The sequence below is a fragment of the Rana temporaria genome, chromosome 5, assembly GCF_905171775.1.
Source record: "Rana temporaria chromosome 5, aRanTem1.1, whole genome shotgun sequence".
In the NCBI taxonomy this organism is placed as follows: Eukaryota; Metazoa; Chordata; class Amphibia; order Anura; family Ranidae; genus Rana; species Rana temporaria.
The window spans coordinates 363590754-363609291 of record NC_053493.1 but is presented as its reverse complement, the minus strand read 5'-3'; the positions used below and the strand labels follow the sequence as shown (position 1 = coordinate 363609291).

General features: G+C 44.5%; 1 protein-coding gene across 4 annotated transcripts in view; it reads right to left on the bottom strand.

Annotated features, from left to right (window-relative positions):
* MATN2 (matrilin 2) overlaps positions 1-18538 on the bottom strand; it is a 162250-nt gene that overhangs the window by 52309 nt on the left and 91403 nt on the right. For 3 of the 4 annotated variants that reach the window (XM_040354754.1, XM_040354757.1, XM_040354755.1), the window contains exons 9-11: positions 6506-6628; positions 3323-3445; positions 750-872 (exon numbers count right to left, since the gene is read on the bottom strand). In XM_040354754.1, the coding sequence (XP_040210688.1) occupies positions 750-872; positions 3323-3445; positions 6506-6628 (369 nt within the window). The remainder of the gene's footprint in view (positions 1-749; positions 873-3322; positions 3446-6505; positions 6629-18538) is intronic. The other variant, XM_040354756.1, reaches the window with a different exon arrangement.

Below are 18538 nucleotides of genomic sequence, written 5' to 3'. Positions count from 1 at the left end.
TCTCCACCACCAATATAAGGGAGCACTTCTCTACTGACCACCAATATAAGGGTACACTTCTCTACTGACCACCAATATAAGAGTACACTTCTCTACTGATCAACAATAAAAGGTAGCACTTCTCTACTGACCACCAATATAAGGGTACACGTATCTACTGACCACCAATATAAGGGTACACGTATCTACTGACCACCAATTATAAGGGTATATTTCTCTACTAACCACCAATTATAAGGGTACACCTCTCTACTGACCATCAATGTAAAGATGAACTTCTCCACTGGCTTCCAATGTAAGAGGGAATTTCTCTACTGACTACCAATGTAAGGGCACACTGCCTTAAAAAAAACTTTGATCAATCCAAAAAAACTCCTGCATTAAGGCCTCATTCACACGAGGGCACAACAGCATACGCCTATGCGAGGGCCATGTTTACTCACATGGGGATGCACAGTGGTCCTTGCTTCTCCACGCAGGCAGTCCCATTCATGGTAACTGTAATGCAGCAGCTGCATGGACACAGTCACTGCTCCTAATTTGACATCCGCCCCTCGCACAGGTGTACTCTGTAGTGTGCCCATGTGAGCAAGGGCAAACATGCACATATGTGTAAATCAGCAGAAATCAGAGGAATAAAGATGGAAAGAAAATGCAGATTAAATTTTTTTTTTTTACTCTAAAAAAATGTTCCTTGATATATAACCTCTTTTTCAGTAAATCAGACCATCTGCATTTCTCATACTTACTTCTACAGCTTTTTGCATCTTCAGTTAAACTGTATCCTTCAAAGCATTTGCACATATAGGAATTCCCATTATTGACACACAGATGCTCACAGCCATGCTCAGAGGTTTTACAGGGGTCTTTACCTGTGAGATAGAATGCATGTAATGTATAAACCATAATAAAATATCAGTTTAGAAACAAGAACGTGTTTAATTGGCTTCCTAAGTTACTAGGAACTTGTCAGGAGATAAACACATAAGCTTGGTTACACGGATCACTAAAGTAAGTGGCAACTTTTCACTGACCAATAATGTAAGGGAGCACTACACTGGCCACCAATATATGGTGACATCTCTTCACTGAGCACAAATGTATGGGGAGGCACTTTACTGAGCAATGCACATAGGTATGTTAGCATAGACCACTAATGAAGAGCACTATACATAAGGCCACCATTGTAATATAAGGGGGGGAACTACACTGACCACCAATATATGGTGACATCTCTTCACTGAGCACAAATGTATGGGGGGGCACTTTGCTGAACAATGTACGTTAGTATGTTAGCGTAGACCACCAATAAAGAGCACTATACCTAAGGTCACTATTGTAATATAATGTATATACAATGTATGGTGACAACTCTTCACTGAACACAAATTAACATAAATGAGAGCACTATAGTGACCAATGTAAAGGGACATATAATCATAGACCACCATAGAGAATTATACCAAAGGTCACCGATATATAATATAAGGGGGCACTCTTTTGACCACCAATGTAAAAGGGACACTATACTGACCACCAAGGTAAAGGGGGCGCTACACTGACCATCAATACAAGGGGGCTCTACAATGACTACCAATGTAAAGAGGGCACTACAATGACCACCAATGTAAGAGAGCACTACACTGGCCACCAATATTCTGACAATCAATGTAAAGGGGTACCTTACTCACCAAAATGTAATGGGAGCACTACACTGACCACCAATGTAACAGGGCACTAGGCTGACGACCAATGTGATAGGGTCTCTATACTGACTAACAATGTAAAGGGGAACTACCAGTGTAAAGGGGGGCACCTCTCTGACTACCTATATAAGAGAGCAGTACACTGATGACTCTGCATAGTGCTTACCTTAAATATACTCAGAAATGCTGTACTCTATAAGCCGTGGTGTGCAGTACTTTCTCCTGACCACTGCACCAACTGTGTTACTTTTCTGGTCATTATTAGACATGTGCATTTGTTTTCGTCCGAATGCATTTCCGTCCGAATTTCAGGTATTTTGGTTATCGTTTTAACAAACGATAACGAAAGCACAGAAAACGAAAAACGAAAGATCCGACATAAACAAATGCTTTATTTTCATTTTCGTTGCGGTCGAATGTGCCTAATCTTAACTCTATTAGTCCAATATTATTCTACATAAAGAGAAAATATTCGACATTGAGAGAAAAGATTTGACATTATAGAGACATGAAGAAGAGTCGACAGAGAGAAAAGATTCGACAGAGAGAAAAGATTCGATAGAGAGAGAAAAGATTCGATAGAGAGAGAAAAGATTCGACATAGAGAGACATAAAGATTCGACGAAGTAGCTAAAAACATACGATCGCAGCAAGCGGACATTTATGGTGAAATAGGCTATAGAAGAATTCTAATGTTGGTTGACTAGTAAAAATAATTAATAAATATAATTTTTTTTAGTCATACAACATTAGAATTCTTCTATAGCTTGTAGGCGGAACATTTGACCGGAAATGTACGATTGCGGCATCGTACAGTTTCGTTGCTCCGTCGAATCTTTTTTTTTTCCTTAAAGATTCTGTCGAATCTTCTTTTTTTTTTAAAGATTCCATCAATTCTTTTTTTTTAAAGATTCCGTCGAATCTTCTTAGAACATTCAACAGACACCAATAGCCTTCAATGACAGATTCGACCTTAATTAATTTGGATTTTCGGACAAATGCATTTTTTTAACGAAAAACGAAATAAATAAAAACAAATTTCGGGAGTAACTAAATAAATGTATTTTTCGGACGAAAACGAAATTCCGAAACAAAATATTTCAGTGTGCACATGTCTAGTCATTATTATATGATTATTACCTTCTGCAGATGATCAATATATATATATATATATATATATATATACACACACACACAATAAAATACCTGTGCTGCCATACCCTGCTTGGATCATCTGTTGCCTCTGCTTACTGTAACTTACTGTGGACTCTACCAGCTGCATACTTGTTAAAGGTCCCTCATCAACTTATTTTATGCTAACATGTCCTGCTTTTTAAAAATGTGGTAAACCACAATGCATAGAAGTGAGATAGGCTCATAGTATTAAATGAGATTTGTACATGAAAGGCATTTTAAAGGACACGAGGAATGACGTTTATTTTAGACTCTACCTGCCCTAAAGCTGGAAATGATGGTTGAGAAAATAACTGTCAATGTCATTATCACTGTGAAAAGCATATGCTGGAACAATTGTTGACATATCTGTGTGGACATCGCACATCCTATCACAGTCTGCAATGATCTCCCAATGTCTATAAAGCATAAAAGTCACTCACTTTGGCATGTCTTCTTATCATCACGAAGAAAATATCCCTCGGAGCATTGGCACTTGAAGGATCCATCAGCATTCACACACAAGTGCTCGCAGCCATGTTCATTCAAGGCGCAGTAATCAACCGCTAAAATACAAAGTCATTTAAAAAAAAAAGTAAACTAAATGCAGCTTGGATCTGAAGCTCTGATGGTTTGGATCAGACAAAAGGGCTGCCGGACTCACACAAGGCAAATCATCTTATAAACAAAGAAACCTGGCCAAGACTTTCAAAATTAAATTAAGTGATGGTGAACCACCTACATTTTTTGTTCTAACCAACTAAACTATATTACTGTATTAAAATATATTACTATGGAATATATATATATAAAATTCATGGCAATTTCAGCCACAACTGACATGTTTTGGAGTAGTTTAGTTGACAGTCTGCTTTATAGATCCCTGAAAAATCCAATGTTGCCATTCCCTACAGTAGTTTGTTTAGGCTTAGGAACAAGGGAGAGGGAAAAACAGATAAGGGAAACAGGAAGAGGGGGAAGGAAAATCAATCAGGGGCACAGGAAGACGGGGAAGGAAAACAGAGCAGGGGTAGAGGAAGAGGGGGGGGGGAGCCGGGGCACAGGAAGAGGGGTGAGGAAAACAGAGCAGGGGCACAGAAAGAGGGGGGGAGGAAAACAGACCAGGGGCACAGAAAGAGGGGGGAGGAAAACAGACCAGGGGCACAGGAAGAGGGGGGAAGGAAAACAGAACAGGGGCACAGGAAGAGGGGGGAAGGAAAACAGAGCAGGGGCACAGGAAGAGGGGGAAGGAAAACAGAGAAGGGGCACAGGAAGAGGGGGGAAGGGAAACAGACCAGGTGCACAGGAAGAGGGGGGAAGGAAAACAGAACAGGGGCACAGGAAGAGGGGGGAAGGAAAACAGACCAGGGGCACAGGAAGAGGGGGGAAGGAAAACAGAGCAGGGGCAGAGGAAGAGGGGAGAGCAGAAGAGCAGGGGCAAAGGAAGAGGGGGGAAGGAAAACAGACCAGGGGCACAGGAAGAGGGGGGAAGGAAAACAGAGCAGGGGCAGAGGAAGAGGGGGGAAGGAAAACCGAGCAGGGGCAGAGGAAGAAGGGGGGGAAGGAAAAGAGAGCAGGGGGCACAGGAAGAGGGGCGGGGGAGGAAAAAAGAGTGGGGACACAGGAAAAAGGTAAGGAAAACAGAGCGGGGGGGGGGGGGGAAACAGAGCAGAGGAAGAGGGGGAAAGGAAAACAGAGCAGGGGCAGAGGAGGAGGGGGAAGGAAAACAGAGCAGGGGCAGAGGAAGGGGGGGGACAGAGCAGGGGCACAGGAAGAGGGGGGAAGGAAAACAGACCGGGCACAGGAAGAGGGGGAAAGAAAAACAGAGCAGGGGCAGAGGAAGAAGGGTGGGGGGGGAGCGGGGGCACAGGAAGAGGGGGAAAGGAAAACAGAGCAGGAGCACAGGAAGAGGGGGGAAGGAAAACAGAACGGGGCACAGGAAGAGAAGGAAAGAAAAACAGAGCAGGGGCACGGGAAGAGGGGGGAAGGAAAACAGAGCAGGGGCACAGGAAGAGGGGGGAAGAAAAACACAGCAGGGGCAGAGAAGGGAGGCAGAAGGAAAACAGAGCAGGGGCACAGGAAGAAGGGTGGGGGGGGGGAGCGGGGGCACAGGAAGAGGGGGAAAGGAAAACAGAGTAGGGGCACAGGAAGAGGGGGGAAGGAAAACAGAGCAGGGGCACAGGAAGAGGGGGGAAGGAAAACAGAGCAGGGGCACAGGAAGAGGGGGGAAGAAAAACAGAGCAGGGGCAGAGAAGGGAGGCGGAAGGAAAACAGAGCAGGGGCACAGGAAGAGGGGGCACATTACTGCATGTTTTGGTTACACATGGTAAACCGTGTGTTATTAAACCGTACTACAAAGTAACGTGTTTCCCCGAAAATAAGCCCGGGTCTTATATTCATTTTGGCAACAAAAGACACAGTAGGGCTTATTTTCGGGGTAGGTCTTGCCATGCAATGTGCTGTCTTCTCTTCCCCTCTCTCTTCCTGCCTGTCAAGAATCCCCAGTGTGAACTGAGTTAAAATGCTTGTACAATCCTAGAATCCACTCTATTACAGTATTATATAATGTACAATGTGTGTGTTTCTATAATTTAATTGCGCCAAATACCTTTGTTATAGCGCCGCTCTGCGCTTCTGTGACCCACTGGAGCTCTCTTCTCCGCAATTATATTACAGAAAGACACACATTGTACATTATATACTACTGTAACAGAGAGGATTCTAGGATTTTACAGGCATTTTAAACTAAGGCTTATATTGCAGTCACCTGGAAAATAATGCTAGGTCTTATTTTCGGGGTAGGTCTTATTTTAAACATGAATCCATTTGAACTAATAGAACAAATTACTCCCTATAGTGTAACCTACACAGTAGCAGTGAATTGCACATAATCGCACCATGCTGCAACTGCATGTGGTTGCATGTAGGATTCGCTTGGCTTCATCAGATAATGACTGTTTGCTGCTTTTTTACTAAATAATAATCACCAATAAAATCACCAATCAGATCAATGGATCACAGTATAATATCTACTTATCACATTGTATATAGCTGTTTATACCTAATCATTGGTAAACTTTTGAATTTTGCATTTCTTCTTCAAATTAGTGCTTTCTAAAATGTTACTGAAATGATAAAATAGTGGCGTACATATATGACTCAGCATTCCTATCTTTTCCAGCCCCTTATCAATGAAATGGCAATATTTTCAGGACTGCACAGAATTATGACTCCAGTACTTTCATATGTGAAGGCCTCTGAACGCACAATCAGCGAGGTGTCCCAGGACACCTCTGAGGCACTTGAATATCAAGCTCAGCTACCTCAGCTTTATCACTGTCTTTATTTTCTAGTGAATGGACAGAATATTTTGGGTCCATGTGCTGAAATGTTTAATCCACAGCAACCAATCAGGTGTCCATGATTAAAAGTGTGAACCAAAATCTGGCTAAATAATATAATAAATGTAGTAAAATCTGCAAATACTTTTTTATTTTATTACAAAGTTGGTCAAATTCATCAATGCTAGCCCACAAAATGGCCACCAAAAGCATATGTAGGAGACAGGTGCTCTTAGAGGACATATTTGTTGATATTACTCTATTGTTATGACATCAGGCACTTACGATTGCAGGTCTTCTTATCTCTGTTTAGCTTAAACCCTTCATAGCACTGACACTCATACGATTCTTCTGTGTTGGTACAGATTTGCTGACATCCATGACTGCTCTCAGCACAGTGGTCCACTTCTGTAACAAATGCATCAAAAAATATAACATAAGAACCGCTCTTAGATTAATGTAGCGCCCCCCTACTTTCAGTACGGGTGTTACACTAAAATCAGTGGGGAATGGGAGGCTTAATCACCCCCATTTACGAATTGTGGAAATTCAGGCTGCTGCCAATTCCAGAATCTGTTTTGTAGGTCAGTCTGCGCACCAGGGGTGTGTTGACACCCCTGGGCGGCAGTTGGTGCAAGAGGGGTTCTGGGGGATCCACCTCCTTTCAGCAGCCAATCAGGGGGTTTCTTCCCTCGTTGGGCATGCTGGGAGGGGGGATATATCTGTGGCGGCCGCTTTTGGCGGGTTGTTTTTGCGGGGCCCAAGTTCCAGGTGCGGTACCCACCTTCAGGGTACGCGCATCCATGGGCCTGGCCACCGCGTCCTGCCATGCTAAGGTCGTGCATCATGCACCTTAACTAGAGATGGACCCCAGCGGCTTGCTGGGTCCCAAACGGTTGCTGAGTTGATCCCAAGCTGGGAGCTGTGCGGTGGGAATTGGCTCGGGAGAACCTAGAACCAGAGGTTGTCCGGAAGGCCTAGACGAACCACCGGGGATCCAGTCGCCGCACTGTATGACAGGTATGCTTAAGCTGTCAGTGGGTGACATTGATTGAAATAACTGGGAGGATTTACTCAAACTGATTTCCTAAATTGTTCAGCATGTGGCAGAGGCCCTGAGGCAGGCCTGTGGCAGAGGCCTGTATCCTCCCAGTGATTTTTGCAAGTGACGCTCCGGCTGCCAGGCCTGAGATAACTGCCTGTCCGGGGGCACTTTACCCACCCTGATTGGGTGGCGACGAATTGATCTGCATCATTGCTGAGAGCAGGCTTGCTCTCTCCTAACATCTGAAGGCCTGATACTAAGTTCCTCTACACTCATCAGCCTTGTTCCTGTCATGTGCCTTGTTGATGTTGGCCAGTTTGGGCCTTGGAATAAAGCTTTGAAACTGAATTTGTGTCTGGACATTCGCTCTCTCTTTATTCACTCATAGTATTCACCCCTAGACCAAGTCAATAAGGTAACCTAGAAGGCCGACCCTGAATCAAAAAGCGGCTCCTGCAGGGGTAGCGCTACATTAAGTACGGACCGTATGTCCGCATTTTCATCTGTCCGTTGTGGATGAAAACGGGACATACATGGGTCTCTATGTGATTACGGGTGTCAGCAGATGACCATCCGCTGACACCCGTAATTTGTCCGCCTCCGCAAAGATCCGCATTTGTGTGCGGGGACCGCCCTGTCAGCTGCCAGCTCAGCGGGGATGTTACAGAGGATCCCCGCTGAGCTGTACGGACACACGGAGGCGGATCATTACTGATCCGCCCCGTGTGAAAGGGCCCTAAGGTGACCAGATTTTTAAAATGAAATCCAGGGACATATTTATTTTTTCTAGTGATGGCGGCAATCAGCGACTTATAGCAGAACTGCGATATTGCGGCGGGAAAATCAGACACTAAGTAATATTTTTGACACTTTTTGGGGTCCAGTGAAACTAATACAGTGATCAGTGCTAAAAATATGATCACTGTACTAATGACAATAAACAATAATAAATAATAATAATAAACAAAACCAGGGATGTCTGGTCACCCTATCTTAGATATAACTACTTAAACTAAAACAATGTTTTTTTCAATAAAAATATGTAGAATTGCAGCCAAAATGTTTTTGTTTTCATATAATAAAGTAGGTAAAATCCCTGTCAAGCTCTTACTGCTGTTCTGTGTCCCAGTATAATAAATTTCCCTCCACATCCTGTTGTATTAGCAGATCAGGAAATTAGAGGAATCTCTCCTGTGGGCACACAGACACGTTTATTAAAATAGTAGGAAAGGGTTTAAAATATCTGTCAACTTTGAATTGCTGTCCATATTCCACCTTACACAGCTACAAAAAAAATAAAAATGTAGCATACCCCCTAGTTAGGTGCTAGTTTAGGTAGGTTGTAGGTAAATGTAGTTATTTTGGCCTCTGTGTAGCCAGTGGAGCTGAATTGATTACTTTGGTCTATTCTGGCCCCTTTCCAGAAAGCTCTGGAACATAGTGGGTGGAGAGGGTAGAGACTGGGCTGACCATGTATACAGCCTCAGCCAATCCCTGGTCGGGAGAGTGAGCAGTAGGAGGATGAGAGGAGAATATGGGGTAATGAGCAGAGAATAACAGGGTCCTTTGCCTGCTGGCGAGTGACTTAGCCTGAAAGTACTGTTAAACCTTCCAAGGCTTTAAGAGCCTCAAAGGGGTTCTGGATGACTCTGGCTCACCAAAGAGCTGAAGGATCATCCACAAGTAGCAGGAAAAACCAGGCAACGTCCAAGAAGGATCTTATCAGGAGGCTGTTGATGCAGTGTCAGCTGAAACTGGAAGAAGACATCCAGATAATCAGTGACGCAGTGAGTAGGCCCTAGAGAAAGCCTAGGAGAGAGACTGTGGCCATTGTGCCACTTCTTTGCTAGAGGGACTGTCCCAGACCTATGGGCCAGGGTTGTTTCCATGATGGGAGCTCCCTGTGCTGAATTGTTTGCTATTTCCTTCATAGAAGACTCTTCTATTACACATAACTGTTTGCTAGATAGTGTCCTCCATCAAGTTGTTAGTTCTGGGTAACCCAAGGCTTTTCCCAACCCCTATACCAGTTCTATAAAATAAAATAAAAACTGCCACTATCTGCCTGTGAATAAAGAAAACTGGGATTGGGACTTTAAATGAGGCATATGCAAAGCATACACCTCCATCCCTCTTTTAACCAACAGGGATGGAGGTGTATGCTTTGCATATGCCTCATTTAAAGTCCCAATCCTAGTTTTCTTTATACTACACAGGGATGGAGATGTGTTTTGTGATACCCTTATACATTTATGCATTTTTTTTCCAGCGCTCTTTACTGCTATACCAATCATAGGTAGGGGCCGTGACACACCCCCAGTCACCTGCCCCCTATCTACTCATTATTTATATGCCTCTATTGAGGAGACTTTAAAAGTTTAGTTAGGACTGCAGTATGCAGAGAGCCTTGGCGATGGCCTGCAGCTTAACCATGTATTTGCAAATGCGTGCAACCAATCCTCTGCTTTTAACATATACAGTTAGACAGTTGAATTTGGCCTGCTGTTTGGGTGGTAAGTGTGAGCCTGGTTATTACGTATACAACTTTATTTATACTTACTGTTTGCTTAAAAACACATCTCATTCAAAGTCCCAAAAACTAATTTCTCTCCTATCTGCCTGTGAAGAACTGAGTTAAACTTTGTGCACCTGCCTGAAAATACCTTTTTCGACTGGCTGTTTGCACCAAATTGGGATCAGAACCCGGGTTGAAAAGCAGGACCAGTATAGAGTCTGCGCTACAAACAAATGACCTTGAGCGTTTACCTGTTAAAACATTATTGTTTAGCCACTTCCATACCGGGCACTTCCGCCCCTTCCTGCCCAAGCCAATTTTCAGCTTTCAGCACTGTCGCACTTTGAATGACAATTGCGCGGTCGTGCTACACTGTACCCAAACAATTTTTTTATCATTTTGTTCCCACAAATAGAGCTTTCTTTTGGTGGTATTTGATCACCTCTGCGGTTTTAACAAAAGAAGAGTGACAATTTTAAAAAAAAAACACTATTTTTTACTTTTTTATTTAATAAATATCACAATTTTTTAAAAAAAAAAACGTTTTTTTTCCTCAGTTTAGGCCGATATGTATTCTTCTACATATTTTTGGTAAAAAAAATCGCAATGATCATATATTAATTGGTTTGCGCAAAAGTTATAGCGTTTACAAAATAGCTGATAGATTTATGGCATTTTTATTTTATAATTTTTTTTACTAGTATTGGCGGCGATTTGCGATTTTTTTACTGTCACCGTGACATTGCGGCGAACACATCGGACACTTTTGACACGTTTTTGGCGCCATTCACATTTATACAGCGATTAATGCGATAAATATGCACTAATTACTGTATAAATGTGACTGGCATTCAAGGGGTTAACACTAGGGGGTGAGGAAGGGGTTAATATGTATACCTAAATTGTGTTCTAACTGTGGGGGAAGGGGGGTGACTGGGGGAGGTGACCGATCTATGTCCCTATGTACAAGGGACACAGATCGGTCTCCTCTCTCCCCTGACAGGACGTGGAGCTCTGTGTTTACACACAGAGCTCCACGTCTTGTCCCTGTAGCCGCCGATTCCGAGTGCCTGGCGGACATCGCGACCGCCAGGCACGCGCATCGGCATCTCGGGGGCGCGCGCGCGCCGCCGCCGGCGCGCTCGCGCGCCCCCCAGTGGCCGCAAGAATACAGGACGTCAATTGACGTCCTGTTGAATTTTCAGAGTCACCGTGGAGCCGTCATTTGACGATGGCCCGGTGCTCTAGTGGTTAAGAACAGCTCATGGCGAGGCACTGGACACACATTTTTACAGGTTCTTAGAAGGTGGACAAAGTCATCACTTGAGCCCAATGGCAGCTTGCCACAAAACAGGGACACCTTAGGGGAGGGGTTAGACTGAATAGAAAAATCCAAGGGTAGTAAGTCAAATAAAAATGCCCTGCCATTTTGCTGTGAACACTGATTGTCCTCTCTAATATTATCTGCCTGCAATGCAGACCAATCTGCAAAGGAGCACTTTCAAATTTATAAAATATTCTGTTCTCCACCCAACTGGGATAAAGGGTTTTATGGCCCCCGAAACGCATTGGTTGTCCTTTTCTTTACTTGCAGTCACCAGATGAGCAATTAAAGATTTTGAACTCTCAAGATTTTCCTTTGGGGCTTTAATTGACCTACTACCCTAAAATTAAAATGTTTCCTGTGTTCCCATAAGTGAAATTTTCTAACTTTTTTATTTCAGCTAGGTGGTATTAACCAGTAACATGTGGCCCAGTGGCGGCCGCTCCATTAGGGGCGCCGCCCCTGTAATCGATGTACCCGGCCCCTAATTTACATGCAGGATGCCAGACGCATGGATTTCAATGGGGTTTTTCTTTAAAAAAATGAATCACGTGATTAGAGCCTGATGCCGCGTACACACCATCATTTTTCGGCATGAAAAGAAAACTTCGTTTTCAGCATGTCCAAAAAACAAAGTTTTTCCAACTTCATCATTAAAAACGACGTTGCCCACACACCATCGTTTTAAAAAAATGATGAACAAAGCGCGGTGACGTACAACACGTATGACGGCACTCTAAAGGGGAAGTTCTATTCGCCTTTGGGCTGCTTTAGCCGATTCCGTGTTAGTAAAAGAGGTTTCGCGATTTTCTGTCTGTTACAGCGTGATGAATGTGCTTACTCCATTATGAACGGTAGTTTTACTAGAACGAGCGCTCCCATCTCATAACTTGCTTCTGAACATGCGCGGGTTTAAAACGTCGTTTTAGCCCACACACGATCATTTTTTACAACCCGAAAAACGACATAGTTTAAAACTACGTTAAAAAATGCAGCATGTTCGAATTTTTTTGGTTGTTTTTCAGAAGATGAAAAACGATGTGCAGCCCACACACGATCATTTTAAATGACGTTTTTAAAAACGTCGTTTTTTTTCATGACAAAAAATGATCGTGTGTACGCAGCATTAGGCTCTAATTGGCTTAAAAAAAAGGTGCACCCTAAGCCCACCCATTTGTGTGACAATACCCAAATTAATATTTGCTATTGTCTTTCTGCTTCTCCTCCCGGCCAATCATGAAGCGGGGCTTAAGACCTGATAAGCTGAGAGGAGAAGCGACCATATTGACCGGTAGCAGGGGTTGAGATGCCAAGGAGGAGACGCAGGGGGAAGACACTGAAGCCTGGACGGGGTAAGTGCTGGGCTGATGGGCAGATGGACGATCGACCAAACAACGGGAGATAAAGGGGTTTGACGAATGACTGAGCGACGTTGTGGGGAGTTTGAGCGACTGACCAATCGACCGAACAAATCAGTAAGCTTGCCCCCATCATGCGAGCGGGGGTTAGTCAGACAGAACAGCTTACCGAGGAGGAACAGGAAGTGAGAAATTCAGACAAAGAAAACATTTTTTTGAAGGGAAACCGAAGGAAAAAGTTAGTGAACTAACATTGCACTAGCTTAAAGGTACCTAGTTAGAAAATAAAACCAAACCTTTACAACCCCTTTAATTTCCTATTACAGGCCCAAATGTTTGAACAAGATGACCTTCCTTCCAAACAAAGTAATTAGCAGTAAATGACTCAAGTAAATACCTGGCCTCATTACATATTTATTAGATGATTGTGACTTTTGCCTAGAGTGCTCTTTTCCAGCATTTGTCCGGGTCACACTTCTGAAATAAATAGCTGCTGAGAGTCGAAGACAAAAGTGCTTCTCTTTATTCCAACTAAATGATACTTTAATAATTCATGCATGAGATCATCCTGCGTATAACAAGTTACAACAATCTCCTGATTCTATTAATGAATAGTGATTTTCAAATGCTGAATAAAGTAAGGCCATTAATTCCGGAAATGTCTGGGCTCTCTAAATGATTAGATCCCAAGACAGCTCCATCTGAGTGAGAAGGATCAAGAATCAGCTTCGGAAAGCGTGCCTGGGGCTTCCTGGATATAGATCCCCACCTTTCAGATACCAGGGGGAGCAATGCAACTGAAGGCGATGGCACAGTCAGGCAGGCACTGCCCATGCACCATAGGCAGCGCTCTGAAGACTGCGGTATCCTGCAAAACAAAGCAAAGCTAAAAAGCTATTTTTTCATTTGATAAAAACACCCAAACTAGGGCAAAAAAAAAGTTGTGGTGCACCGCAAGGGTTACCTGCTTGTTTTTGTCTAGGGCATTGGAGAACAGAGATCTACTTACCTAATCCTTTGATTCTCCCTGCAGTAGAGTGACCACGTGTCCCGGATTGCCCCCGGTCAATCTGATGCCCCCAAAAAAGGCCGCCACATCACTGCTTTACTCACTAACAGTACTTGCCCTGGCCTGGAATGCCTGGAAGAGCACAATCCCTGCCCCCTGCTTGTGATTGGAGAAATCGTAAATCCCGTCCAATCACTGTGTTGTGATTCGTTACAGCACAAGCTGATTTTTGGGAAGGGGGGGTGTCCCTGAATGGTAGTTTGGAAATGTGGTCACCCTACCCTGCAGAAGACTAGTCCCTGCAGATCCTGCCCCCCCCCCCCACCACAGTCTAGAGGTCTTGTGCAGTGGACTGTTCCTGACATCATCAATCCCACAGACCTGCTCTGGACAGGAGGATGTCAGGAACAGTCCACCACTGGATCATGATGGTGCACCATTTCCCGCTGTGTTTAACCACTTAAGGACCGCCTAACGGCGATATACGCTGGCAGAATGTCACGGCTGGGCACAGGCACGTACAGGTACGTTGCCCTTTAAGAGTCCAGCCGTGGGTCGCGCGCCGCCAGCGGCACGCTCACGACCCAGTCCGACGCTTCATGACCGCGTCCGCGGGACCCGCGGACACGATCGCCGCCGGTGTCCCGCGATCGGGTCACAGGTGCTGAAGAACGGGGAAAGGTGAGTGTAAACACACCTTCCCCGTTCTTCTCTGTGGCAGTGTCACTGATCGTCTGTTTCCTGTTATAGGGAACGACGATCAGCGACGTCACACGTCCAGCCACGCCCCCCTACAGTAAGAATCACTCCCTTAGGGCACACTTAACCCCTTAGCGCCCCCTAGTGGTTAACCCCTTCACTGCCATTGTTATTTTCACAGTAATCAGTGCATTTTTATAGCACTTTTCGCTGTGAAAATGACAATGGTCCCAAAAATGTATCAAAAGTGACTGATGTGTCCGCCATAATTTCGCAGTCGCGAAAAAAATCGCTGATCGCCGCCATTACTAGTAAAAAAAATGTATTAATAAATAATAAATTATTAATAAAAATGCCATAAAACTATCCCCTATTTTGTAAACGCTATAACTTTTGCGCAAACCAATCAAACGCTTATTGCGATTTTTTTAACCAAAATTATGTAGAAGAATACATATCGGCCTAAACTGAGGAAAAAAAATGTTTTTTTATATATTTTTGGGGGATATTTATTATAGCAAAAAGTAACTCTATTTTTGTTTATAGCGCAAAAAATAAAAACCGCAGAGGTGATCAAATACCGCCAAAAGAAATCTCTATTTGTGGAGAAAAAAGGACGTCAATTTTGTTTGGGAGCCACGTCGCACGACCGCGCAATTGTCAGTTAAAGCAACGCAGTGCTGAATCGCAAAAAGGGGCCAGGTCCTTAACCTGCATATTGGTCCGGGTCTTAAGTGGTTAATGTGCCTGTGTGAGATCGGGAGGTGCATGCTGGGTAGCCAGCAGCACCATATATCTGGAAAACTATCCTTGTGGGCTTCACATGCCCACAAGCGAGATGGAAGCGTGCAACACAGCCAAAACAAAGGTCAGTTTTATTAAAATAATAAAAAATAGCGATTACAACCTGAGATTACTTAAATAAAAACAGTTGCCTTTGAAAAAAAAAATAATGTGGGCAGAACTCCGCTTTAACCTATGCAGTTCGGGTTTAGTTTGAAGTTTTATCTGCTTATATTTTGCCCTCCCTTATTCCTCCTCATCTACCGTATTTATCGGCGTATACCGCGCACTTTTTTGCCCTGAAAATCAGGGCAAAATTGTGGGTGCGCGATATACGCTGATACCCGCTTCCCGCGCTGTGTTTGAACCACTGCGCCGACATATACCGAGCGCAGTACACTCGGGTATAGTCGGGCAGGCTCGGCTCCTCTCGCGGTCACGTCCTGTGCGTCCTGTACGTCCTTTACGCGAGAGGAGCGGAGCCTGCCCGACTATACCCGAGTGTACTGCGCTCGGTATATGTCGGCGCAGTGGTTCAAACACAGCGCGGGAAGCGGGTATCGGCGTATATCGCGCACCCACGTCCTGTACGTCCTTAACGCGAGAGGAGCCGAGCCTGCCCGACGACTTCACTGGGTGAGATTGACATCCGGTGCTATCTTGTATGGCGGGAGAAACACAGGAGCAATTACCTGCCCATAGTCTGTAGAGTTCTGCAGACTCACAGCTCCCCAGTTTTGTCTAGAACTAGTACTACACAAACACTAGTCAGTTGTAATGGTCTATATGTGTAGCACTACCCCAAAGGAGCTGCTGGTTTGTTTTGGGTGGCACGTTACCTCTGTATCTCCGCCGTCTAGGGTACTTGATGAGAGTTGTAGTAAAGGGAATGTCTTTTCTGTGCTTTTATTACCCAGCCGGGTAAAAACTATTAAACAGTAGAAAGGTGAAGGGATAGCAAATAGGAGACAGCAGATTCAGGTGTAACTGAATACGGGAAACAGTCCTGCTTCCAACAACACTTTACTTCGCTACTCCAGCCCGAGTGGGTATAGCGCATCTGGACAGGCCTCTCTCACCAGCCTGGCAGCCAGAATGTCACTCGAACTTAGGATCAAGTCTCTGCCACAGACCCTCCTAATAGAATGGAGACAATTATGGTCTGGAATCTTCTCTCAGTAGATTCAGCACCCGGATCTTCTTCAGGTAGTTTTGCAACATCAGCGACTGACAGGCGACAAACATCCAGCCTGTCAGATCCCAGGTTGTCCCCCGATGAATGGACAGGCCCCTCCTGGAACACCATCTCGTGCTTGGTATCCTTCGGACAGACTCCTCATCGGTTAGCTTCCTCCAATTGGACGGACAGCTCGGGACCCCCTCCAGATTGGGGACCCAGTCGATCACTGGGCCCACACAGCAGATCAATTGCTCCAGGCCAACGTTGTACCAAAACCAGGAACACTGCTACCCACACACACCCCGGCCAGGAGGGCCACATGCGGCAGTGTCGTGGAATTACTACCCCAATGGTGGGCGCCACCCGAGGAAGAAGAACCTCAAGAGAATGGTGTCTGACCCCTTTATACCCCTCCCCAGCATGCACAACGAGGCGGCCAACCCCTGACTGGCTGCTAGGGAGTGATACTCAGACTCACTTGACCCCACTGCTGCCACCTGTCGTCTGGGGGTGACGGGAGTCCCTGGACAAAAGGCTAGCCCACAGCACAGCCAAGCTAGAGCAGAGACCCAAATTTAAAGCAGAGATTCACCCAAAAACACAACTTTGTACCATCCAAACTAGCATACTAGCATCAGCTACAGTATGCCTTTTTTTTTTGCGCTGTACTTACGGTTTAATCCGTAAGTTTCGTTTCAGACACCCGCGGGGAGTAAGCATTCCTATGAAGAGTGGAACATGATTGACGGCTGGCTATGGTGCGTCACACGTTCCGAAAATAGCCGGAGTAGGACTCGGCTCTTCACGGCGCTATACGGCGCCTGCGCACAGACTAGGAGCTGACTGCGCAGGCGCCGTATATGTCCGCGTCCTATTTCGGCTTTTTTCAGAAGGCATGACGCGCCATAGCTGGATGTCAATCATGTACCCCTCTTCATAGGAACGCCCAATTCCCGTCCGGAGTCTGAAACGAAAGTTACGGATTAAACCGTAAGTACAGCGCAAAAAAAAGGCATACTGTAGCTGACGCTAGTATGCTCGTTTGTATGGTAGATAAAGAATTTTTTTTTTTTAGGGTGAACCCCCGCTTTAAACAGTCAAACTAATTCAGAGCTAACTATTTCTCTGAATTCTCCCCTAAATTTAACATTTAACGGCTCTGAAAGTAGCCAGGCGCTACATATGTGTCAACCCAACAGTGAATTTATGTACTGGTAGCCTTTCATATGCGTCTATTAAGCACAATAATAATGTGCCAATTAGGAAGAAGGCAAGTAAAGCCAAAATGTCTTCCATCTGCTAAAATGAAATATACAATGTGAGCTCTGCAGTTCTTTGGGGGGAGGCGAGGAGACCTTTGAAGGTCCACTTAAACACGATTATGAACCCTCGGGAGCTGTGAGCCTGTGGGCATATAAATGCATATTTTTTATAATAGATAACAGATTTCTGTTATGCTCATTTCTAATCATGATTCTTTTCTTGTTTTGCATCGTTACCATAACTTCTGAGATGAGAGCCAACATTTATTTGATAGATCTTGCTATTTATAAAGCACCAAATGTTCTTTACTTGTTCTTCAGCACTGCGGCAGCTTCTGCAGCATGGTAGATTTGAAGGCATTGGGGATTAATGTAGTAATGTCTTGCAGCTTAAGTGTTCTGTTAAAATGAATATAAAATTAATTTGCTATCACTTATATAAACTGTCCGCAGCTCCCTTTGGTCCCAGCTCCATCTGTCAAGGCTTCCGCTCCTGCTCACCCATTAATTAGATAAGCTCTCCATTAGTAGTACAGTAGATGAAAATAAGTCTAGTGCTGGATTCTCCAAGAAACGCACCTGAAGATGACATTAATCTCTTCTATTCATTTGTTGGACTTATATTGATGGCATCCATTCAAGACACTTCTGAGATCATTCAGAATTCGTTGACAGATGCATTTGACCACCTTCTGACTTGCTTCAAGCAAGAGTTGCATTCTAATAGACTAGTAAGGGAATGCAAAACCTGTTTGAAGTGACAAAAGCCAGGTGCCACGGGACCTTTAAAGTGGTTTAAATACCACAGAACTTCAATTGAGCTTGTAGGAGCTTCATAAATACCCTGTGGTCTACAGAATGCAATTAAATGTGGTAATGGTTTTGTTTATCCATAAGAATACATATCTGTAACGGCTACCCGGGCTAGTGAGAGGGTATCAGCCGTTGGAGACGTCCTTTTCCCTGGCAAAGTGCGATATGCAAGTAAAACCGGTATCATTCCATCCACAAGATCCAGAGAGAGGGTCCCCCATCAAGAACGAGACGAGGCTGCGTGTTGAAGGGTCAAACAAGACTGTTTTAATGGGACATTTCCCTTAGCTTATATGTGCTTACAACTGTGACAGGAACAATGACAATCTC